Below are 26,294 nucleotides of genomic sequence, written 5' to 3'. Positions count from 1 at the left end.
TTGAATGAAATGTAGCCAAGACCCCACGAAATCAGGTTGTAAAAAATGTCTCAAGTATGATCACATGCACCTCAATAATTAATTACCATCTTTCTTATGTTGATGTTCAGACGTATCACCTCTCAGAGTAGACTCACTGGGAAATCATTTCTTCCTCCTCAGAAACAAATTCTTTTTTTTTTTTCATTTTTGTGGATATTGTTCTTCTGATTTTTTTAGTTTTCTCAAAAAGCTATACATTTTCATTTATTCCTGACAAACAAAATACAAAACCCCAGGTTGTGGTTTTCCATTAAAATTGAATTCTAATGAAGATTTCCATCTTGTCAAAAAGCATTTTCCATCCAAGAAAAAACAGACTTTACTAACTTAGGGCTTTGTTACATGTTACACTATGGGCCACACAAATATTGATCAGTGTTAGTGGTGAGTTTGAAACAGTCATGTGTTCAAACCAGCAGGGCCTGGAGGACTGAAAGGTAAGAATCCCCACCTCCCCTCCCACCCCAATTCCAGGCTTCCTCCCTCCCTCCTGGGGCTCCCCTATTTCCTCCTTTCCCTGCCCCCATTCCCAGGGCTCCACCCTGGCTCCTCAGGGCTCACCCCTACCACTTCCCTTCATTGCCTGTTAACTCTTCCTTACCTGCTCCCCTGGGAGAGACAGCATGGGCAGCCACAAGTAAGCTATGGGAGGGAGCAGGGGGGTACAGTTAGTGGGGATGTGGGGGGCTGGTGGGGGGCAGGGAGGGGAAGTAGGCCCGATTTGGGCCAGCAGGGGAGGTGGAGCAGGTGGGGTGTTTACATTAAGGCATAACCTAGAGTGGCTGCACCTTTGTGTAACATGATCTGGGTAACCTGGATCAGAGATAATCCTGCCCCGGAGTGGCATAACTTTGAGCCACATAACAAGTGCTTAAAACCAGTTTCATGTGTTAATGTGTGCATAAACCAGGTGTTAAAAGCTCCAGGAGCCACCAAAAATTACCATGTAATGAAGCTTTTTCTGCACACTGATGTGCATTTTGTCACTTATACAACTGCACATGGTGCAGTGCAGTTCACCTCAGCTTCACCAAAGCAGTGGATCTCTGGCATGTCACGGGACAAAAAAGTACGTGTAGAAATGCCGTTTGAGTACAGAGGTTACAATGAAAGCAAAAAAAAATGTTCTACAGAAGGGAAAAATTAAACAGAGAACTACCTAATGTTATACAATGCAACCTCGTTACAATTCAGTGTAGTGATTTGCCTATTCTGTGCAAAAAGGGTACTCAGTTGGAAAAACAGTGATCATAGAAGGGTGCCACATTAGCAGAATGCCTTTATAAGCTATTTTATCTCTGGTTTATTAATCCTGACCAGTAAACACTCCTGTGGTGATAGAGGTTGTAATCTGGAGACACTCCTTTAGTTAGACTACAGAAACTGGGAATTGGGAGATGGTCCCTCAATTTGGTTGCTAGTCAGTTAGTTGGACAGACTGAAGGACTGCAGAAGCTTGCTTACTGCTCCACAAATAAAACTTGCTTTTTCATTTTTCTCGTTCATGTATGTCTGTGTTTATTACTACAGTGATCACTACAGTTCCTACAATTCTAAGTATTTATTTCACAGTTACTATTAGTTGCCAGTAGTTGTGCCACATATGGTCATATTTCTCACAAACCTCACAAATGGCTGGTGTGTGGAAGAGTCTGATTCCCTGTTGCTGCAGCAGGGCCAGGGAAATTGTTTCCATCTCTAGAAGGTTTAGAAATACTGGATCATGCAATCTCCATATTCTTCTGTTCAAGAAAACTAGTACAATATTTCCAAAATGTCTGTATGATACCTTTCTTCTCCTTTGTACTGCTTATACTGCAACCAAGACACACTGAGTGAAATTGTGGTTCCACCAAAGTTGAGGGGAAAAACCCAGTTCACTTTAGCAGATGAGGATTTCACCTCTTTTCTTTACAATATCAATAAATAACTTAATTCATACCTATGATGGTAGGAGTGAAAACTACAGGCCGTGGACAAGCAGAACAGCTGTGTCACCTAGGACATTTACCCACCAAAGGCTGTGTACACACCTTCAAATGATCCGGGAGTATTCTGTCAAGTTTGTTCTCCTGGTAGAAAAACTTACCCAGAGATGCCTGAATAAACATTTGAATGCTGAGACTGTGAAGGGCAGAGAGCTTGCAATATGCAACTAGGGGTACCCTGGGCACACTTCTCCTTCAGTCTGCCTGGCACCAGATGGTAGGAGTCCACTGGGTAGCTCTGATCAACTTATCCAGATTGCTCAGAGTCAACCCATGTCTCCCTGCAGCACAGTGTAGGGTTGTGGAGGGGTATGTTCTGCTCCCTGCTTAGCTGGAGCAGAAGAGTCTATCCTGAGTGACATATTGGGAGTGTCTACATGTGCATTTATGCCAGGTTAAATTTACTGTGCAGTTAGTGGGAATGTCTACATGTGCAGGCATTATAGCACGTTAACACTGTGTGGACTGACATGGGACTAAAGTTAGTCCGAAGTCTTTCTACACACACAGTGTTATGGTGCAGTAAGGCGTCTACATGTGCATTACTATGCAGTAACTAATCAGGGGTAAATTTGATACCTGCATGATGCCAGGTATCAAATTTATACTCAAATTGGCATAAATTGCCATATTTACTGCATAATACGGGCATGCACATGTAGACACATGTCTGAACTGTGCAGTAATTTTGGTACCTGTGCAGTAAATGTGCATGTGTAGATTCGCCCACTGTGTCCTTGGGGGAAGTAAGGTGGGAGGGGGAGAGAGCTGGAGCACAGCACCCCGGGATATTGGAGAATGATGCTGTAACTTCTCTCAGAAGAGAACATATACAGGCATTTACTCTTTCAGGAGAAACTCCCTGGGAGTTTTTTAACTCTTGCTGTTCCCAGGTTATTTTTCTCCTGAAGTAGCCATTTTTTCTCTAGGAGAAAAATCCTGAACATCTGTACACTCATGGCATCTCTTGGGAGTAACTAATCCCAGTGACTCTCTTTGAAAAGGGCCTGCCACTTTGACTCTTGCAGTTGTATAAGTGACAAAATGTGCGTCAAGGCTGAGCAAATGGTAGTGGTATGCTTTTGAACTAAAACACATAGAAGGTGCTTTAGATCCAAAGTGCACTACTGTCATTTTCTGTGCGCTGATGTGTATAAATGCCCAATTTCTGTATGTAGCCACAGAAAGGGCAGCTTGATGTTCTGACAGTGACGCAGTGTTCCAGTGACACAATTGCCTTGCTGGTATGGGCTGCTAAGAAAATGTCTGCTACTTAGGTATTGTATCTTCTGGACAACCTAACTTTAGCTTGTCCTATACACCATCTCACCAGTGTGGAAGAGTAGATCCCAAGTAAGATAGGAATAGCCTTTAATTCCATCATTGGGTCCTGATAAACAAAACTCAGGAATGAATAGAGACCTACCTTTTAAAATCTGACAACTGAAAAACCAAGGTTCCTACACAGTATATGGCTTATGCAGGTTACAGATGTTATGAGGGGATTTGAAATTTTACTGGCACTCATTTGGGATGATTTGCATAATTCACTTATGTATTCACCTCCTGTGACTAAGGGTAAAGATCCCAGTGTTATGCTTATAAAAATCTCTGTACAACACCACATCATATTACTCACCACATAATTTGGATGTGTGTGCATGAGTTTCCATTCATAGCTGTTCATATTACCTCATCCTAACATATTTATGAAATGTGCATTTATATCATTGCATGACAAATGCCCTTTGAGGAGAAGTGACAAGAGACTGGTCCTGAGTTTAATTATCATCCAGGAAGGACTTTTCTTCTACTCACTCTAGTAATCTGTGTTTAGGTGATAATCTGATATGACTGTTGCCTTTAGAATTATGTTACTTTCCACCACATGAGAATCTGGTCCATGAATTTTAGCAGGTTGTTTTTTATATACACAGCATTCTGTTATGGTTAATACATATATATATACACACACACACAATATAGATGAATTTTGTGCATTCTGAGTTCTGCATATATTTTGAGCTAAAATATCTGCAGACCATCTGTGGTCTATTCCCTTTGAAAATGTGTTTATTATTTACTAGTGGCCAAATTGTGCTCAGTTTCAGTGGATGTAGCATAGGGTAGAATTTGACTTTAAACCTTTTTTCAACCAATTAAACAGAATAGCAGGTAATTCTTACTGCATTTTAGTTCAATAGATATGGTGCAGCATGAAGGATCTGCATCTATTTAGGTGAGCATAATGTTGCAAGTTTATGCCAAAGTACTTTATTAATTCAATTAATTTAGGATTCCATCTACAAAATGAAGGATGCTGCAGAGGTAACACTGGTGCATGTAAGTGAATTACAGTATATCTGTATTGTCACCATGCTGGTCCTGAGCCCACTGGTGGAAGGAGCCCCACTCACTCACCCCTGTCCCACATGAATCCCATGCCAGAAAATGTGTGTAGTCATGTTTCGGCACATACCTAGTGATGCCCTCAGGATCCCAGTCTCAGGATTATGCCACTGCTTTAATGATGACTAAATAATATTTTTTTCGGCATGCAGTATGTGTGGAACAGGAGTAGATAGGCAGAGTTTGTTTTATGGTGGTAGTCTCAGGATTTCTTTGGTGTTCGCATAGACTTACCATAACTCACATGTGCAGGTAGGCATTGCCTCTATATATGTGTATAAACAATACATTACCTTGCTTGTAGATGAGAGCATCATTTAATTAGATACCTTTAGATATGTACAGCCTCCAGAGCAGAGAAGAGATACCTCTCCTTAAGTCTCCATGCATATGTTTAAATAGTTTAATCCTTTTGATTTGACTATAAAATAGGAAAGCAGTTTCGTTATTCCTAGTGAACTCCAGAGCTATGCATACTTCCAGGGCTCCGTGATACATTCATGCAATTTCAAAAATGGTACTTGAGGTATGTATAAATAGAAAAGCCTGTATAGTTGTTCTCCTCCATGTAGAGAATATACTTGTTTTGGGAGTGTATGACAGTAAAGATGCATGTCCAGGTAATTATATCAAGAGCACAACTTTATTTTTATTTTTTTTACATTGTGCTCCAAATGATCCAGGACACTGGTATGCAATTTGTCCCTGTTAATTTAGTGTACAATGATAAATGCTATTACTGTTATTCCATTGTTTTGCTTCATATATGTATTTCCAAAGCAAAGTGAATGAAGCCAGCTGTTAACTAAGAACACCAAGTTCTATAAGAATTCTCCTGAAGTACAGCCAATGTAAAGAACCCTTCTGTATACACTAAAATATGCTACCACTCAAGATTCAGGACCTGATGTAAGTACTTGCACATAAGCAAGTACTGAAATACCACGGATATCACTGAAGTTTAAATACATGCATAAAGTAAAACACAGATTTATAAATTTCCCTAAAAAAGGGATGCTTTCCTGAATCAGGGCTTTAGCTCCATTTAGGATCAGGTTCTGTTCTTAAATTAAAGACATGCTTAATAGGAATGCAGGTCAAAATATACAGCCTAGTGCAGACCCTTTGACAGACTGTCAAGCACAACATGACTTGCATGAAATTTGTGGAGTTTCTGACAATAAATACCGTCTGGCGCAAAGAGTTAGTACCAGATGTCTGAAGCTTCCAATTCCAGCTATTAAAAGTGGAACTTACATGATTTCAGTAATGCTTTTGTTTGGGGGGAAAAAGCAAGAAATGTCATAAGCACTCTTTTAAGCAATGATTGGCATAGGTAGAAATAGAAAGACATATTTCTATGGAAGATGGCCAACATGGTGCCTATCTTCAAGAGGGGAAGGAAGGAAGACCTGGGGAACTACAGACTAATCAGTTTGACCTCAATCCCTGGAAAGATCTTGGAAAAAAATTATTAAAGAATCCATTAACAACAGGCTAATGGAAGGCATCATTCTGAGAGATGCCCAACACAGCTTCCTTATGGGTAAGTCATGCCTGACCAACCTCATTTCCTTCTGCGACCAGGTGACGTGTCACCTGGGCTGTTGAGGAGAGGCTGATGTCATTTACTTGGATTTCGAAAAAGACTTTGACTTGGTCTCTCATGATGTCTTCATGGTAAAATTGGGGAGCTGTGGCTTTGGCAACCTTACAGACCAGTGGCTGGGGAACAGTCTCCATTGTTGGACCCAGAAAGTGATTGTCAATAGAACTGAGTCAATATGGTGCATGGTGACCAGTGGCATCCTCCAGAGTTCTCGGACCAGTACTCTTTAATATATTTATAAAACTAGATTCAGGTGTCAGAAGTGCACTGGCTAAGTTTGCAGACAACACCAAATTATGGGGAAGCACAGTCACTCTAGAGGATAGTCTGGGGATTCAGGCTGACCTGGACAGGCTTGCAAGGTGGGCGGATCGAACCTGATGACATTCAACATAGAGAAATGCAAGGTTCTCCACCTTGGGAGAAAGAACCCACAACATACTTATAGGCTTGGCAGTGTGTCACGGTGTGGGGTCTAGGGGTGGCCACGATCCCTCTAGCCCCCCCCACTGTGTCAATTAGGCAATCCAGCACCCTCTATCCTCTCCCGCCACATCTTTGCTGGTAAATGGTTCAATTAGGGAGGCTGCCTTTTATCTCCTAATCCATGGTATTTGCTAAACTATCCCCTGTTCTGTATGGGGTGACTCGATACACCCCAGCCTTAAGGGCCATGCGTGCCTCCTACCTCCCCTTTAGCACGCCCCAAGCCTTGCAGCTCTTCCTGGACGTTATCTGGTCCTTAACCTCTTGCGCCCCCCTCTGGCGCCCCTGGGCTTGTCACGCAACCAGCGCCCCCCTCTGGCGCCCCCTGGGCTTGTCACGCAACCAGCGCCCCCTGACTACTGATTAGCCCTATTGGGCTTACTAACGATATTCCTCCCACTGGGCCAGTGGCTTACTCCTTACCTAGCCCCTTTGGGTTCCCATCCACCACCTGTGTCAATTGGGCTGTATCAATTAGGCTCAGGCGGCCTGAGCCTTACCTAGCCCCTCTGGGCTCCTGTCAACAATCTGTGTCCAATTAGGCTCAGGCGGCCTAAGCCCTACCTGGCCCCTTTGGCCCCTCGAGGTTCCCACTGCTGTGGAGTCTCTCCAGGATCCTTCCTTGTCTGTACCCCTGCCGGGGTTTCAATCAAGTCACAGTGGGGCTCAGGCGGCCTAAGCCTTACCTGACCCCTTTTGAGTCCCCAGCACTGTGGAGCCCTCCGGGACCCTTTCCTGGTCCTACATCCGGTTGGGGCTCAGGTGGCCACAGCCATGCCTGGCCCCCTGGACCACCGTCTGGGTCACTTGCCCTACTAGGGCTTCTCCCCGACTTGCCCCACAGGGCAGGGGTCAATACCCCCCAACACGCGCCCCACTGGCACAAACAGCTGTGCCCGCCCAGCACCGCTCACTGTACCCTGCTGGGCACCAGGAACCCCCAGATTATTGGGGAGCTCCCATGAGGCATCCTCACACCCCTACAGCCTCACCCGGTCCTCCGGTATAACCATAACTAAACCATGAGCTTGGTTGCCCCAGCAACTGGCACCTGGGCGGCCTTAAAGTGTAGCAGCTGCCCTTATTTATTCCAAGACACGGGGCACCCAAGTGCCCCCGTGACACAGTGCTACACTCACTAGCACCATGACCGAAAGAAACTTGGGGGGTCATGACTGACCACAAGATGAAAATGAGCCACCGATACGATGCCACAACCAGTAAAGCAATTAAAATCCTGGCTTGCATCTACTGATGCATCTCAAGCAAGACCCAAGATGTCATCCTCCCACTTTCCTCGGCCTTGGTGAGGCCGCAGCTGAAGTACTGCATCCAGTTCTGGGCTCCACACTTTAAAAAGAATTTGGAGAAGCTTGATAGGGTCCAGAGGAGAGCCATGCACATGATCAGAGGTAAAGAGAGCTGAGAGGTATGGGACTCAGCCTGGAGAAGCATAGGCTCGGGGGACTTGGTGGCAGCCTGTATGTACATTAAGGGTGTGTATCAGGATCTGGGGGAACATCTGTTCACCAGGGCACCCCAAGGAAAGACAAGTTTAAATGGTCACAAACTGCTGGAAGACCATTTTAGACCAGACATGAGAAAATTTTTCTTTACCATCTGAGTCACCAGAATCTGGAATAGACTCCCCCCAGAAGTGGTGCAAGCACCTACTCTGGACATGTTCAAGAAGCATTTGGATGATTATCTTGTTGGGGTAATGTGACCCCAGCTGAGTTCCTGCCCTTTGTGCAGGGGGCTGGACCTGATGATCTCATGAGATCCCTTCTAGCCCTAATGTCTATGAAATCTAAGAATTTTTTTTGAATAGCTTGGAATCTACAAGGGGCTGTTTCCAGCCTGATGGAATAGTTAAATAGTTATCTGAGAGAGAATTAAGAATATGCTGTTAAAGATGAGGTTTAAAATAGCATCCTCTGTAAGGCATCACTGCTACTCAATACTGCCTTCTATGGGAAGAATATAAAATTTTGATAACAATTACCTATGCATTCTTTGAATTTAAACTGTACAAGTATTACTTGTTTTGGATTTCCATACTGGCTTCCATATTTGCTATCTTCTCTCTCTCTTTTTTTTTTTAAAAAGAATGCTTTCCTCTGGTGTCATAATGTACTATGGCTAAGTACTAACATAATCCTGCAATGCGATGCTGCGGCTAGGAAAGCGAGCAAAACGCTGGCTTGCATCCATAGATGCTTCTCAAGCAAATCCCGGGACGTCATTCTCCCCTTGTACTCGGCCTTGGTGAGGCCGCAGCTGGAGTACTGCATCCAGTTTTGGGCTCCACAATTCAAAAAGGACGTGGAGAAGCTTGAGAGAGTCCAGAGAAGAGCCACACGCATGATCAGAGGTCAGGAAAACAGACCTTACGATGACAGGCTGAGAGCCATGGGGCTCTTTAGCCTGGAAAAGCGCAGGCTCAGGGGTGATCTGACGGCCATCTATAAGTTTATCAGGGGTGACCACCAGTATCTGGGGGAACGTCTGTTCACCAGAGCGCCCCAGGGGATGATGAGGTCGAATGGTCATAAACTACTACAAGACTGTTTCAGGTTGGACATAAGGAGGAATTTCTTTACTGTCTGAGCCCCCAAGGTCTGGAACAGCCTGCCATCAGAGGTGGTTCAAGCACCTACATTGAACACCTTCGAGAGTAAATTGGATGCTTATCTTGCTGGGATCTTACGATCACAGCTGGTTTCCTGGCCTTTGGGTGGGGGGCTGGACTCGATGATCTTCCGAGGTCCCTTCCAGCCTTAATGTCTATGAAATCTATGAAATCCAAGCAACTCCTCCCAAGTTTCTGCCCCTGCTGCTCGCTCTAGGACTATTTGATTTTTAGAAAGCCTGATGACCCTATTCCAGAAGAAAATGTGTCATCTCCTAAACATAGTCAACCCCATAAGTTGGACATCTGAACCCTCTGTGCAAAATACTGCCTTTGCATCTATGAACCAGAAGGGCAAGGGCAGCCAAGCTTGGCTAGATGCAGGGTGGGTCTCTAATCTATTATGGCATAGAACAAGGGTTTTCAACCTTTAAAAATAAGTGTACCCCCGGTATCCCCATTTTTAATGAGTGTACCCCCAGGGGGAGGGTGTGGCAAGTGGCTGGACACGGAGCAGGGGGAAGGTGGTGGCTGGTGGCTGGAAACAGAGCAGAGGGGTGGGGGTTGGCACATGGCTGGATGCGGAGCGGGGGGGGGGGGGCGGCAAGCGGCCAGATGCAGAGCAGGGGCATGACAAGTGGTGGAGTGGCAGTAGCACAGCATCTGTGCAGCCCTGCTCTTGCCCCACCCCAGCCCTGCTCCTGTGAGGCAGTAGTGCGGGGTGGCAGCACTCGTCCCTGCCTGCCTCCATGTACCCCCCCGGACCCTTTCAAAGTACCCCCCAGGGGTACGCGTACCTCCGGCTGACAACCCCTGGCATAGACTGTACCAAACCTCAGCAGCCTTTCTAATGCATGAAGCACATTGTAGCATGTACATGGCTTTGGGGAGCTGGTGCTGTTACCATGGGTTCAGGTTAGACCTCCACACCATCTTTGACCCACAGAGTGTGACTAGTTTTGTTAACTAAGCCATCATTCCAGTTTTTAAGAGAGTGCTAAGTGGGTATTGTTAACCCTCATGATGTAAATTAAATGCATTTACAGTTTTTTAAGTTTGACGGGCTAGATTTTTAAATGCAGATAAGCCCCTAGTGGGGTTTTCAAAACCACATAGATTCTTAACTCTTACTGAAATCAGTGTAGTAGGGTCAGAGTGTTGCTGAAAACCTGATGGTCCAGGAAATATGCAAGAAGCAAAGTTTGCTTGGTGATATCTTTTATCATGTCATCTGTATAGTTGGAAGAGTGTTAGACAGGATTTCAGGGAAAACATGCCCTTCTTCAGGTCACCTGATATCAGCATTTAGCCTTAAATAAGTAGACAAAACCCCGAGCCTCAGATTATTTTAGCTTGAAGAACAGATATAGTAAATTATAACAAAAATGTTACTGTTTGTGAAAGAGAAGAAAATTAATGACAGTGTCACTGTGTCATTTTAAATGATGGAAAGGGGTCTGACAACATAGGGGGGAAAAAAGAAACATTTTGTAAAGGAATCTCAGATCTTCTAGGCTTTTAGTGAAAAAATAAACAAATTCAGATTAATTGAAAGGCTGCTAAAATCTGTCACATTTCTGCCTAGGTTTTCCCAATTTTTTTACTACAAACCATAACTTATTAGCAGAACCATCCCTTGGGGCGACAAATCTGGGCAACTGCCTTGGTCCTTGCACTTTGGAGGCCCTGAAGATAGTGCTGTACAGGCCTTTGTGCTCCAACCACCCACCACCCTGCCCTCACACAGGCCCCACAGAGCCTGATATGCCCCAGACCCCACGTACCCCTAGGGTCAGCTCTGCTTTTTAGCACATATCTCAAGTTGTTAGATAGTACTTTGTAAAACTGTTTTTAAAAGTCTTATGTTTTGAATTTCCCAAGAGTTTTATGTTTAAAATTCTGTTGAACTAGCTTAGTGGTTCTCAGCCAAGGTGCTGTAAAACCCACTCTGGCATGCCATGGCATAGGCAGCTGATGCCGGCAGCAGCCATGTGAAGCTGCTCTGTGCACAGGGCTGAAGCGTGCATGCATTCTTACTGTGTTAGGAATCTCAGATAATTATAAAGCAGATAGGATTGCTGGCTTGGGCTGTATCCCTTCCCAGTCCGGTCCCCCACCCACTCCCATGCTCCTTGTGGAAAAAGAGACACATAAGTAGAGCTGTCCTGTGTGCCTCTTTCTGGCAAGAGTTGGGGGTGGGGAGCAGACTGGGAAGTTTGACAGCCTGAAGCAGCTCTCCTGTCTGCTTTAGGGCTGTCAGAGAACCCTACTGCAACAAGAGCACATGCATGTGCCACAGCCTTTCCTGGGCTGGCTGTGCAGCAGCCACCTGGAGGCAGCATCACCCAGTTGAGAAGCACTGAGGTAAGTTGAGGCAACACCAGGAGTAGTCCTCAACCAGGGTTGATGCCACATTAACAAAAGTGGGAAAGGGGTGCCTTGACTCTGAAAAGCTTGAAAACCACTGAGCAAGATGATGTATCAAATCCTAAGCTGTTGTGAATGGGCACAGCTGCATTGAAGTTCCGCTCATTTACATCTGAGAATCTGTCCCAATCGCCTTGTGTCTTCTTAGTATAACGTACCATCAGTTAAGTTCACTGAGGACTTTCCCTGGGGTCTGAAGTAGAAGATCAGCCCCTGACATTTGTTTTCTCCTGTGTAAAATATTTTAACTGAGTCTGTAGAAACAAACATCAGATGTATGCCACTATTGCTGTGGGGGAAAGGGGCGTGGGGAACAAGCATGAAACAAAACTTAGACCTTGTTCCCCATAAAAGAAAACAGAGTCCTTTGCAAATAAACTTAAAAAATACAGATGCTTAAATGCTTGTGATTTTTTGTTTTCTTGATTATGCAGTTGCCTTGGGGCCTGAACTTCTGGGAAACACGTTGGCCTGTTAAAGGACATGATTCAGACTGTCCCAGATCCAGCAGCTCATATCAAGGTAAATTTCCTGTTTATTATTCATCTTCAGATGTTCAGGAAGTTAAAATTTTAAGAATTATATATGTCCCCTACTGGTCTATTGTATGCCTCTAAATTCTATCAATTTAGTGGATTATCTCTTTCATTCCTTTATATGTGGTCAGATATTTCACAAGATGCAATTTTTTCACAGTATGCCATTTTTTTGTTTTGCTTTTGTTTCAAAGTCTGAAATATGACTTCAGTTGGTTAAAGTAACAGAAAATGCTTTGAGGATAACTCTATGGATTACAGGGCTCTGATTTTTCATTTAAAATTTGTGATGCTTGATAAACTAATCCACCTGGAGGTTACAAATCTCATAGAGCCCAGATCCCTAGCTATTGAAATGGCAAAATTTTCACTGGCTTTAATTGGAAAAGAAAAATGTAAAAAAACAACTCCCCCCCCCAATTTCCTCTCCCCCCCCCCCCCCAAAAAAAAAATCCAATAGTTTTTGGTTGTATATAAATAATGGAGATTTTTGCCACTAACTTCAGTAGAACTAGAATTGGGTTCTGTATGTGGGTTGCCTAGCTTGCTGGTTTCTGCAGATGGATTTTGAGGAGCTTAAAATACAGTCTTTAAGCAACAAAGCAAGCAAACAAATAAACAAAGCCAAGGCTTTCTGCATTGTCTCATACACTAGGAGGGATGCCCTTTGGCTTTGGCCCCAGCATGGTAGCTTGGCCCTTCCTTGTAGGAAGTTGTTCTGGTTGTTTGCTCCTCCTCTGCTTACTCTTCTGGGACTGTGTCATAATTCCTAGGGGGACACTCCCTGCTTATCCAAAATATCCTGTGGCTGGGTTTTCTCAGCAGGCCAGGCCATTCCCTTTTAAACAGATAGATTTCCCTGTTACAGGCTCAAACTGCAGCACTGTTTTGCTACATCTTTAAAGCTGTAGTATTTTTTACCTTCATTATTTACATCATATTAAACTCAACATATTTTTTTATCCTTCAGATATAATTTATATAATTAAACTTATAAATGGAGCCTCATGCTGTAGTATTAATGCTAACATTTTGGAAATAGCATAGACATCATAGACCTGAACCCAACAAGCTAACTTTGGTTGTCAAGATACTGTATTTCTGCCTATGTGTTGTATCATTGTAACGGTTTTGTTTGGAAAGAGTTGCATAGAATCATAGACTAGGAGGGCTAAAAAGGGCCTACACAGGTCATCTAGTCCTGAGGCAGGATCATCCTTGTCCAAACCACCCCATACAATCCATAATCTCAACTCTACATAAGACTATCAACCCTCATACAACTCAGACCTAACACTTTAACGTGCCATAGGTAAAGCAGGGGAACTGTGGCAGCCAATGTCCTGATTCTGTGAAATATTGTCAATATATGATCAAGGGATCCTGGGTAGAGGGCCATGCCCCATGCTATAGAGGAAAAGAAACCCCACCACAGTCCATACCAATCTAACCTTGGAGTACAATTTCTTCCTGACCCCAAATATGGCAGCAAGTCTTACCCTAAGCAAAGGGGCAAGATCCTCTAGCCAGGAACCTCTGGTTTTGGTCCCAGCAGAAGCACTGGCATACCCCAGTCCCAATCCCCAACCTTCGCTGCAGCCAACACCTAATGCCTCTGAGGAAGGCTTAAAAACACTCTGACATATGTAACAGAAAAGGGAGTGGGGAGGTTGGCAACCATCAAGGCCCAGAAGCACGGGAAATACCCATCGTAGATCATCCCTGACCAGTGACTGCCCAACCTCTTCTTAAACACAACCAGTGAAGGAGAGTCAACAACTTCCCTTGGCCATCTGGTCCTCTGCCTCACTGTTCTAACAGTGAAGAAGTTTTTCCTGATTTCTAATCTAAACTTACTTTGCTGCAACTTCAAACCATTGGTTCACATTGTCTTCTCTGCAGCAAGAGAGAAACGGTGCTTTCCCTCTTCGTTATGGCAGCCCTTCAGATATTTGAAGACTACTATCATGACCCTTCTTAAGCATCTTTTCTGCAAGCTGAATATGCCTAGCTCCTTCAGCCTCTCCTCATATGACTTGCTTTCTAAGCCCTCTATTGTCTTTCCTGCCTGCCTCTGGACCCTCTCTAACTTCTCCATGTCCTTTTTAAAATGTGGGACCCAGAACTGCACAGAGTACTCCAAAAAAGGCTTAACAAGTGCTGGGTAGTGAAGTCACATGCTGTGTCTTGCACCTAATGCTTCTACTGATGCATCCTAAAATTGCATTCACTTTTTGTGCAGATGCATCACACTGCAAACTCACTGAAACTATGATCTTCCAAGACTCCCAGGTCCCTTCCGTAGTGCTGCCACCCAGCCAGGTGTCACCTACTTTATATTTACGTTTTTGATTATTTCTGCAAAGGTATATCACTTTGCATTTGTCCACATTGAACTTCATCCTGTTAACTCTACCCCAACTTTCTAATCTGTCAAGATACATCTGAATTGGGCTCACATCCTCCGTGTTCACAGTCCTTTCCAGTTTCATGTTGTCTGCAAACTTGCTCAAGCTTTCTATGCCAGTGTCCAAATTAATAAACACATTGATAGCATTGGGCCCAGGAGAGAACCGTGGGACTCCACTCAAAACCTCCTGCCATTTTGACATGGACCCATTAATAATTACGCTTTGCTTACAGCTATTGAGCCAGTTATTTATCCACCTTGTAGTAGTTTTATCAAGACCACATTTCTCTAATTTATGTATGAGAAGGTCATGTAGGACCTTGTCAAAACCCTTGCTGAAGTCTAAATATGCTATACAACAACATACCCTTCATCCAGTCAAGTAGTTACTTTGTCAAAGAAGGAGATCAAGTTTGTTTGATCTGATTTGTTTTTCATAAATCCATGCTAGCTGCCTGTAATAAGCCTTTCCTCTTCCAGATGATTGCAAATGACCTTCCTTAGGATATGCTCCAGTAACTTTCCACATATTGAGTTGAGGCTAACCGGTCTGTAGTTCCCCATGTCCTCCTTCTTGCCTTTTTTAAAGTGGGGCACTAGGTTGGCCCTTTTCCAGTCCTCTGGTACCTGGACTGTCTCCCACAACTTCATGAAAATCATTCCCAAGGGCTCTGAGATCTCCTTTGACATGTCCTTCAGTACCCTGAGAAGAAGTTCATCTGGCTCTGCTGACTTGAATTCATTCAGACCCAACAAAAACTCCCTGGCTCTTTTGTTATCTCCTCCCTCAGTTTGCATAGCTAGCTGGGAAATGACAGATTCCAGATTATACCTCCTAAAGAGCACGACTACAACAATCCTATTCCTGGAACTAAATTTCTCTGCACAAGTGTCAGAAGTAGGGAAAAATACTGCTATTTGTTTACCACAAACATTTCAGTTATTGTTATTGCATCTCCTGCCTTCTAAAGATACTCTTGATAAATGCTTTTGCAGCAACAGCAGAAATAGATCAGTTATGCAGTTGGGTTCTGAGAAGTTTTTAAGTGAAATGTGATGTTTCTTTTGATATCCACTTCCAAGTATTGAACACATCTATGTTTTATTTGTATCAGATGCATTTTTAATTGTTGTTTCTTACACTGTTTGAGCTGATGTCTTCCTGGTTGCTTATCTGTATATCTATAATTTTGCTAGCTCTTTATATAAATTTACCATTTGAACCATTTCATTTTTTATGGATTTCTTTCTCAATAAGGTGGTTGAAACTAATCAGCAGCTTACTGAGGAATGATTGCATTTGTATAAATAACAATTTTTACTTTTTCCTATTAGAAAGTCTTAACTCATTGAACCTTCTCACCTAACAAATGCAACAAACTCTTGAAATGTGCTCGAATATTGCAGTGACCCCAGAGCAGACAGACAGTGTGGCAAAAGTGCTTTTCACCATTCTCTTTGTTCAAATGTTTTTGTGGAATCTAAGTACTAAAATACTTAGTTCATAATAATTTGAAATCAAAATAGTAACCAATTCAAATCTTTTTAAGGCATCTAATACCTTTTTGTGAAGTCTTAGTAATTTCAGAGCCAAAAATAACATAAAAGAACTGATTTTCATGTATTTTGCCAAAAATTACATCAGAAGAAGCTTTCACAAGGAGAATTGAATTTCAGTAGGGGGAGGCTGTGTATACTTGTGTGACTTTTGTGGTGAGACTAATAATGACATTTTCTGACAGGCTGGCATTTGCAACCACCCATATTCTTCTCTGTGCATGGAAAATACACAAACTTATGCCCTGCATCTTCCAGGAACAGCTGCTAGGAGTTTGATCAACTAGATTTGAAGCAGGCCTCAGAAGTGCACTTGCTGTGGACAAGTAATACTTCCGTGATTTTACGTCCACAGAGCACAGCTGAGCAAGCAACCAGTCTGGTAACAAGGAAGATGAAAGGCAGATTAAAGGAATCTGTTTGCAGCAGTAAAACATGCAAAAGTTAGTTATAAACATGGACAAGAAGTTTATCCCATCCATTTTCTTAACATGTTTGGGATATCAGTACTAGCTAAGTAAACTTTTATTCTTCCACATTAATTATGGAATTCTTTTAAGTATAAACATATTCCTAGAACAAAGTAGTAAATGCTTCTTTGGATATAACTGTAAAAATTGAGTAGGCTAAATAATTAAAAATAAACTAAGGAACTTGCATCGTCTGGGAAATGGTCTACCATATTTTCTAGTAGGTAACCTCTCCCCAGAATAAAATTTTGTAGAAAAAGTTTTTAAATAAACCTGATTTACTTTTGGTCAACTTTTATTACAGTCATGTTTGCTGTCATATTTTATATAGTCTTATATATTTTGAAACCTGTTTAGATTGCAATGCATCTTACAGTTGTCTGTGGTTAGTTTTACCTGTAATGTTGCAGTGCTTGTTTTTTATAGCTTTTCATTAAATCCACAAAAAGATATCTTCACTTTCACAACCACTGAAGCCACAGAAGTCTTCCTATTCAGAACTGTAGCTCTTATTTTCACTTACTACATATAGAATGTGATCTTCGCTGTCATCGGGTACATTGCTCACTCTGTATTTCTTCAGTAACTTAACAAGAGCTTCTCATTTGACTTGATCCCCTGAAGTTTCTACCTGCTCACAAATATGTGTACTGGTAGGCCTTTTTAGCCTTCCTGAAGCTATATGGCTCTGATGTTCAGTGTCCATCACCCACTCATTCCAGAGTTCCTTCATAAAGCAGCACTGGCCTTGCCCCCTCCCAACCCTGCTCCCTGGAGGCAACGGCAGCATGGGGTGCTGGCCAAAGGGGTGGAGGGGATGGCAAGGCAAGGTTCCCTCTTCCCCGCCACTCCTTGGAGGGAGTGGTGGCATGATGGTGGGGAACAGGGTCAGACCCACTGTGGCAGGGAGGGGGCAGGAGGGGAATGGGGTTGGGGCTGCCATGCCAGAGGTGGGAACAGGGTCTTGCCCGCTGAGGTGTCGGGCAGGGTTGGGCTTACTGCAGTTGAGGGGGGCTAGGGGAGTGGGCCTGGACCTGAACAACTCGCCCGAAGTCAGGCCCAAAGTGATTAGGGGGGAGGCGGAGCAGAAACAGGGTCGGACGAGGACGGTGGGGAGCAGGGGTGCAGGGCCGGAAGCTGGGCTCCATCTCTGCCAGCCTCCCCTGTCATTTTTGAATGGGCAATTTGCTAGTATATATATAGTGGTGTTTCATTTTAATTGGGGATTTGGGGGGGGGTTAATCAGAGAATTAGCAATTTTTAAACAGAGAAAACCAGGATCCCTGATAAGATGCCCTTTATATCAAGTTACATTTCTCAGGAGGCAAAACAGTTTCTCATACTCTAGAAAATATGGTAACCAGCCTGGTAGGCCTTTTCTAGCACTACTTTTTTCCATAATTTAAGAGGGACACAGTAATTTTGTTTTATTTTACTCATTATTCATGTAGTTTTGTTTAGTTATGATTGGTCAGGTCAGTCACATGGTGTTATTTCTTTACGTTGTTTAGTGAATGAACATATACTTTTGGAGAGGAAGCTAGTTACTTTGAGTTTAAAACTGCAACTTTGAAGCTAACTTTCCAGGAACATCTGTGCTTTTAAAATTCAAGCACTTGAATATTTGTAGAAAATAGACTCAAAAGGAAAGGAGGAAAGGCAGTATGATCAATGTGAATATTTATAGACATTTCTGTGCAATACCAATGGCAATTTTTTCATGATGTGAAATTTTATATTAGACATGTAGGGGGAAAAAAATCCTGCTAGTGACAAAAGGAAAAGCTAACTATTCTCACAGTCATGTCATTATACTTTAGAATGAGAAATGAGGAAGTGTGTCTTATTTTTAAAAAATAAAAGCCCTCCACATTTAGGAGTGGTTTAATTCTGAATCTAGACTGAGAGGCCACATCTAGACCCATCTCTAGCACCACACACTGCACATGCAGGTGATCCCTGTGCTGCTATGTTTCAGCGCGGGTTGGTTTTTTTTTTTACCTTAGGAGATTCCATGCCAAAAAAAGTGGGGTGTTGTACATGGCAACAACACATGCTGCCCCAAACTGTAACCTGGCCAGCAAGAGCCCTGCTCTGGGTGCTGGCCAGGCTCCCAGGTGCAAGACCCCTGTGGCTGCAGCTCCCGGAGGCCCTAGGAACCCAGGTAAGGCTGCTGGGTCCAGCACAGTTTCTGGCCTGTCTTTTTTACCTCACCCAGGGTAACCTGCCACAGCATGCATGGCACAGACATTCCCCAGGGACAAGGTGTGCCACTGCTACTTGTCTTTGGGGAAACAAACAGCCATATTTGTCTGGACACAGCCAGATGTTGTGGCTTTATCTTTGTGAACATCAAACCATTCTGTTTGAAGTGTTTATAACTCTCATTTCTTTTAAAATGACTTGTTTACTTACTAGTTCTGGATGTGTGCTTTCATCACCATATCATAACTTTGGGGAGCTGTGGCGGTGTGGGTGCTAAGACACACAGTTAACAACCCAGAAGTTGCAAGTTTGGAGCCATAGCAGAAGTCTTCATGGCATGTCCCTGTCAGATTCTATCAAAAATGTAAATTCTGCTAAATACCTTGTCACAAGGACATGAAAAGAGAAAGGATCGTATTTTTGTGTTTACACTTAAAATCACTTGACATGAATGAAAATTGAAGGCTAATTTTAGAAGAACAATAATACATGCAGTTGTTTAGTCCTAGTATACAGAATGAAAGACTGGCATGGAAATTTTGGCTTTATCCAGCAAACAATGACATACATGCTTAAACTTCGTCTATATTTCATAGATTTCACAGATTTCATAGACATTAGGGCTGGAAGGGACCTCGGGAGATCATCGAGTCCTGTTAAGTAAATGGGATTACTTGCATCTGCAGAACTAAGCATGCGCATAGCTGACTGTAGGATCAGAGCCCAAGTTTCAACAGAGTTGTTACTGGCAGAGAGAAATTCACAAACTAGCAACATGAGACTAATATCAAGCATAACTGTACAAAATTAAGATGTTTATTTGATTTAAAATGCAGCCAAGAAATTCTTTTTCAGACAGCAAGCTTGGGTTAAGACAAAAAAAATCCACTTTGGGCAGTCTTTTGGAGAAGTTTTTTGGTTGTTATTGAAAGTGCTGCTATAGAAAGTGTTACTGTCTGTGGCATGGCTTGAGTTCCCTCACTCTTCCAAACTAGTTCTGCTATATGAGGATAGTATGCCAACTATGAAGCAGACTGAATGCTAGGAAGAAGACAATGATGAGGATTTCAATTGTCTCTGTATGTGCCTAAGTTTAGTTGCTGTGCTACCTAACTTTTGAGCACCTACCTTAAGAGAGTGACTTAAAATGACTGGGTCAGTGCCTAGCATTCTCATAAAGTCAACGGAGAACATCAGACCCACCTAAGTGGGATTCAGGTGTCTAGTTGTTTTCCACAGAGAAGCGGAGTGGTATGTGCCTCTAAATGGCCATTCATAAAACTTGGAAATACTTAGAGGTTGTCAATAGGAATGACTTCTGTAAATTCCCACTATTCTAAAACTATCCATTAACTGTTCCCAATTTCCTTGCAATTCACAACACATAATAGCAATTCTGTGCTGCATTTCTAAGGACAGTTAAGTTCATGATGCATGAGTCCATTTGACCAGTAGTTAGAGCAGTTGTCCAGGACATGGGCAACCCAAGTCTTAGCCCCCTTTCATCCTTAAGGAATTACTGTATTTGTTTGAATATGAGATGAGGTGTCCCCCGCTCCAATCAGCATGGGGAAAACAGCACCTCATCTTACATTTGCATATAAGAAAACCTCACTAAATACATTGCCTATCGTTACATTGCTGCCAGAAGCATCATGTTCTCAGTAATGGAAACCAACTCTTAAGCTGATTGAATGCAGCCCACACTGAGCATGCCTGTAGAACACATGGCCCATATTGGACAAACATAACTGATGAGAACCCTTTTTTTTCTTTCGCTAATTAAAAAAGACAGGCAAGAGGTGTTCCTTCCCCAGAGAACTGGCACTGGGCTTAGAAGTACTGTGATATCAGGCTGGCACCAGGAGGGCCAGAGCCAGACCTGACACCCTCCTTTGATGACAAAAACCAAGATGCTGCTAGGAAACTTTCTTTCTCGGCAGGGGTGGCATGGTCCTTAAAAAAACCCGGGTTAAAAAACCAGGTTATTTCAGCCCACCTGAATAACATACAGTGCTCACTGTGCTCAGTCCCCCTCAGTGCTAACTCTTTTCCACTCATAGTGAACCACTTCACTGAATACATTTCAACTTCCTCTTCAGTTTCACAACTTGGTTTGTAGCTACAGCTTTAAAAAATCAGTTCTCTTTTAAATTTTCTCACCCAACCATATTCTTCCAGCATTCCAGAAAATCAGAACATAATACTTGTCAGCAGACATTATTAGTTCAGACAGAAGAAAACATTCTTTTAAGTCGTTATATGCTAATAAAGCACAAAATAAACAAACTGTGGCAACAGAAAAATATATAATTAAATGTTTAAGTCCAAGATTGATTTTTAAATTGCTAATAAGTTCTATCAAAACAAAAATAAGGGCAGTTTTACCAGTTGCGTCTAATCAGTGCTTCAATTTAAATACATAGCTATAAACGTCAAAATATACAAGTTCTTATGTGAGCGAAGAAGTGTAACCAGAATGCAAATACATTCTTCCCTTGACCAGAATCCTCTAATGGGAAGGACTGAGGATTCTGGATTTGGCAGCAATGGGGGGCAGAGCTTAGGGTATGCATAGCTATCTCTGGAATTCTCTTTAAGAAGGATGCCAGCCTGCCTTTATACATATCATTTCAAAATTAACTGGAAGTCCTGAACTAAGGCAGAAATTTGATTCTGGGCTTCTTGATTACCTGAGGCCTTCGTATTTAGGAGACAATCCCTGCCTTTGAAGTCTACCCTGGCTTGTTCTGAGCTGAGCAGAAGAGACACTTGAGCAACATCACACTGTTTCCAAAAGAGAAAGGTGCTGATGACAGAGCATTCTTGCAGATGGTCTTTTTTCCTGGGACAGTCTCTCTCCTGCTCTTGTCTTGCCTGTTGCCCTTCCACGAATGTTTACATGCAAGATTTTTTGTGAAGGGTGGGGTCTGGGAAGGATGAGATCTGTGGGGAATGGGGAAGGCAGTTCTGCTTAGCTGTACAATTGTATTTGTTGCTACTGTTTATGGCTTGGGCACTTCATTTTATTTTTAATAAAATTGATGATCAGCTATATCAACTCATTTCACTGGTTGGCCTGGGCAGTTTTAACATGTAGATTGCATAATAGAGCTAGAATGGGGTTGCCAGTTGATACAAATTAAGCCGCCTTATTAAATTGCCTTCAGCTGTTCTCTGCAAATGCTTTTAAAGAAACTTCTGCAAAATTTTTTCAGATAAAAACAGCAAAAGAAAAAAATCCAGCCTCAGTGGTATTCTGAGCTACTACATCTGTTTGCAGGACTGGGAAGCTTAAAAAGCAGTGTGTGTTTACAGGCAAGTAACACAAAACCATAAGGAATTATGAGCATTAGTGGAATGAGTTAATTTTTTTGAGACTAGAGTCCAAGTGAATTAAACCAGAAAGAGGAATCAAACCTGTGAAAGTGAGTTTACTTGATTTTTTAATTTGCTGTTGGTGTTTACGGCTTAGAGGTTTGAAAGACATATCCATACTATCCAATGAGATTAGTCTCTTTTCTCTTTGCAGAATGCTTATGAGCAGTTTATGATTTCCTTTAATTCAGTCATTAGATTTATTTACTAATATTATTTATTAATACTTGTTTTTTACTTTAGGAATTAATTATGAATGGTTCATTCCAAGAATTTAATGCTCGGTATTTGAAACTTATGCTGTGTTTCTCAACTGTCATTAGGAAAATAAATCACCAAGTGTTTCTTTTCCCTGACTGACCAAGCATGAAACATTTAGGTGTGCAAATTTTAAATCTGATTTCTCATATATATGCATCTTTTGAAATCTGCATTTTGAGGACATTCATTCCAGTAAAATTCAATAGCACTCTCGTTGATGGAAAGCAGAGGAGACAGTTTTTCTCCCACTCACACATCTATGAGATTTTCAAAAGGGGGGCAGCAGGTCATTTTAGAACAATTGGAGCTGCTGGGAGATAATCACTTTTGAAATCTGGGCACAAATCTGAAGGCAATTCATTCAAAAGTCAAACAAATATTTGCAGAAAATCTTTTCATTACAGTAGGTCAACTATACTTAAGCAGTTTTTATTTTAAACTGTAATGCCATGCTTCTCTGTAGATTAGAGGAAAATTTCACATAGGAACAGTGAATTCAAGTTAAATTGACTCTTCTTTCTTAGGGTTTGTCTGGATTGCCGATATTCTTAGTTATACTGTAGCAGTCTAATTATATTAACTATAAAGTGCTTTAATTAGACTAAACTGATGTATTCCCCCTCCTGAACAAGAGAGGCTTTTTCACTTTATTTTAAATCACTTCCTTAGTGATATAAGCTTAATTTGAAACAGGCACTCTTACACTAGAATAAGAGGCCAGATATAAAAGTTACGCTTATTGTGCATTAAGTGCATAGAAAACAGTCTACAACTGTAAACAGACAGTCAGAGCACATAGTGTGCTGTAAAAATGGTTGATCCTGCTCTAAGATAATCCTGGATGGATGTGGTATCAGACTTCAGGGCTGTAGGTTAGAGCACCATAATGAATATCTCTGTACCACATCCCATTGCGAGTCACAGTGGGTCACATTCTGCTGACATCCCAATGAAGCATTGTGGTACCCTGCTCACCTCTCCTTGTGGGATGGCAGTCTAGCTTACACCAGAGCTCGTCCCTTCTGCCCAAGCACCAGGCTAGCTCCACCCCTGAGCTGTCAGTGATCCAAAGTGGCGAAGCCCGCCTCCAACCCCTGCCCCCTTGTTCCCTCTGGCTAGCCGTGAGCCACTATGTGGTATTATTGTTCAGTGTGCAGATTCCATCTACCTGTTCTGGGCATTTGTAAAGACTGAAGCTTTTGATTAAGTGCTGTGCTCTGCTGGACAATGTATTCACACAGGGGGCAGTCCAAGACATTCATCTTGTACTGTGTTGTTTTGAAGTGTCTGAATCCAGATTTCAGTCTGTTCAGCTTGACCCACGCTTCTCTGTCAAGATCATGCCCAATGGGTAACTCATTTGGTGTAGGTATAAAATGCTGTAGAAATTGCTTTCAGCCCAGGTTACTCTGAATGATCATTTTATTTTCCATTTAGCACAACACACAAGGCCACAGTACCCAGCCTGCTGGGCTCTCCACAGGCCCAGAAACCTAGCAACAGGGGAGTGGTTAGGATCTGTCTTCTTATGTCACTTGATCTAATGCTGTAGAGTGCAGGAAATACATCTGTGTGCAAGTTGTGCAGCCTGTTAAGTGTTTCTGTGCACTGTTAAGTACCATATCAAGGTTTTTAGTGCAATGATTTCTGGACCATGCAGGAGCAATCTTTTGGGGCATATACCCTACAATGAGAGACTGTGAGACCTGAACCTGTTCAGCTTTCACAAGAGAAGGCTGAGGGGGGACCTGGTGACTGTCTATAAACTCACTAGGGGGGACCAGAAGGGTTTGGGGGAGACACTGTTTCTCCTAGCACCTCCTGGCATAACAAGGAATAACGGCCACAAGTTGTTGGAGAGTAGGTTTAGATTAGACATCCACAAGAACTACTTCACAGTCAGGGCAGCTAGGATCTGGAACCAACTTCCAAGGGAAGTGGTGCTGGCTTCTACCCTGGGGGTCTTTAAGAAGAGGCTTGATGCCTACCTGGCTGGACCCATTTGAGTCCAGTTTTTCTCCTGCCCAGGCGGGGGGTCAGACTTGAAGATCTACAAGGTCCCCTCCAACCCTACCTACTATGATTCTATGATACACCATTGCATGTGCTGTAGTTCTGAGCATTTTAAATTGACATCCCATGTTATGCTGGCTAAATGTCTTATGGCAGATACCCATGCAGAGACTTTACAGCTGACCTTCTGAATGTGAAGTTTATAGGTGAGGGAACTGTTTAATATGACTCATTGTTAAGCTGGGGTATGCTCATGAAGAAGGATCTAGTTGCCTATTTTGATGTTTAGCATGCTCTTGGCTTAATTGTCCATGTGGAAGACGGATGATACTGATTTACTGATGCTCCTCATTGACCTCATGCCTCTCAAACAACCCCCCCAAACCTCTGCACCACAGGCCTGGAAAGAAGGTACAGCACCAGGCTTGGTGCCCTCTGCTGTTGTTGAGGGGCGTATCAGTTGTGTTGCATTGAGTGGGACATTGTGTTACACTGAGTTGTCAGTCTGGGTAATTGACAACTGACCACCCCATCCCTCAAAGTCAGTGTCTTTACCCAAATCCATCTGACACAAACCTTAACCCAAACAGACCTCAATATATACTGAAAGCTTTTTTTCAAGACCCAAAGCCATGGTGTAACCAACCGGTGAAACTGCGTGTTTTTGCTGGCAATCTTCTAGATGCCATTTGGCAAAGCAGCTATGAATGAGCAGTTCTACAGGTAAGGTGCAGAGGGAAATGGGAATTCTCTCTAAAAATGCCCCTTTCCCCCCAAAAAACTCCATCTCCTCCTGGAGAACCAGAGTTAGTTCATGCCTCCAGACCCTGACACTTGGATTTCCCATCCTTCCCAGCTCTCACGGTGGGGAGATGGCACCTGAGCATCTGGGTTTTCCCAGCTGGGAGATGGAACACATATGTATTGTGCCATGGTCAGTGTTGGTTCATGAAGAGCTTTGTGGTTTCTGGTCCTGGGTAGGGAAAAGGCCCCAGACAAGGGACTCATCAGAAGTCCCTTGGTGTCTCCCTTGTCTGCAGGCTCCAAATTTGTGCCTGGGAGGCCTGGTTATGGAGCCTGAGATGCTGGATCCAGGATGGTCACCCAGACACCTGCAGACTGCTGAAGATATACACTTCTGCCCCTGGGGCAGGGGGCTGGACTCAATCCTCTGGGGTCCCTTCCAGCCCAAATGTTTATGAAATCTATGAATAGACAGCATCAGTGATGTGAGGACCAAAAGGGACTCTCAGTATAGGGCATTAGAATGGACAAGTTGGCAACTGCTTGCACCCACAGTGCTGTGGTGTATGAGAGTCACATTGCAGAATAGGGAGTTTATGTACGTAATCAAAGGACACTTGGAATCCAACTATGACACCCTTGAGTAGTGTCAGTGCTGCCTTCTGTAGGGAGACTGTTGTCCTCCCACCACGGAGAACCCCAGTCCAAGGACTATATCCTGAGATGACAGAAATGGGGGTCCCAAAACGGGAGGCCCTGGATGGCCACCTTGGGGGAATGCTCCACACTGTGCATTGATTGGGAGATGCTGGGGTATGGGGGAGCCTTGGAACAGAGGTATGGTGCTTGGAAGCTGCTGATCTATGGTCTAAGGAGCCAGGAAGGTGTCTGGCAGGGCCAAAATGTGAAAAGCATCTTTGAGGTAGGGAAGGAAGTCCAGGGTGCTTGAGACTCAATGCCAGGGCTGGCATTAACTTTGCCTACCTTCCAGGGCCAACACACTACACCCAGCCACTGGTGGTCATTGTCATAGGTGCACAGTCCCAAAGATGTTCCAGGTTTGTCCTGGAAGGGGGCAGAGGCACTCAGAACAAGGGGTGGGGCAAGCTCACCAACCCACTAGGTCA

At 43.2% G+C, this 26,294-nt stretch overlaps 1 protein-coding gene across 3 annotated transcripts in view; it reads left to right on the top strand.

The window, feature by feature from the left end:
• The window catches only part of ERG (ETS transcription factor ERG), a 240,033-nt gene that overhangs the window by 58,537 nt on the left and 155,202 nt on the right, over positions 1–26,294 (top strand). For all 3 annotated transcript variants that reach the window (XM_090060785.1, XM_090060806.1, XM_090060775.1), the window contains exon 2: positions 12,028–12,115. In XM_090060785.1, coding sequence (XP_089916911.1) covers positions 12,077–12,115 — 39 coding nt within the window. In that variant the 5' untranslated portion in view covers positions 12,028–12,076. The remainder of the gene's footprint in view (positions 1–12,027; positions 12,116–26,294) is intronic.

This window comes from Crocodylus siamensis, chromosome 1 (genome assembly GCF_052110815.1).
Source record: "Crocodylus siamensis isolate JL-2025a chromosome 1, ASM5211081v1, whole genome shotgun sequence".
NCBI lineage: Eukaryota > Metazoa > Chordata > Crocodylia > Crocodylidae > Crocodylus > Crocodylus siamensis.
Note: the sequence above shows the minus strand (reverse complement) of the source record. Positions and strands in the feature narration are given on the sequence as shown.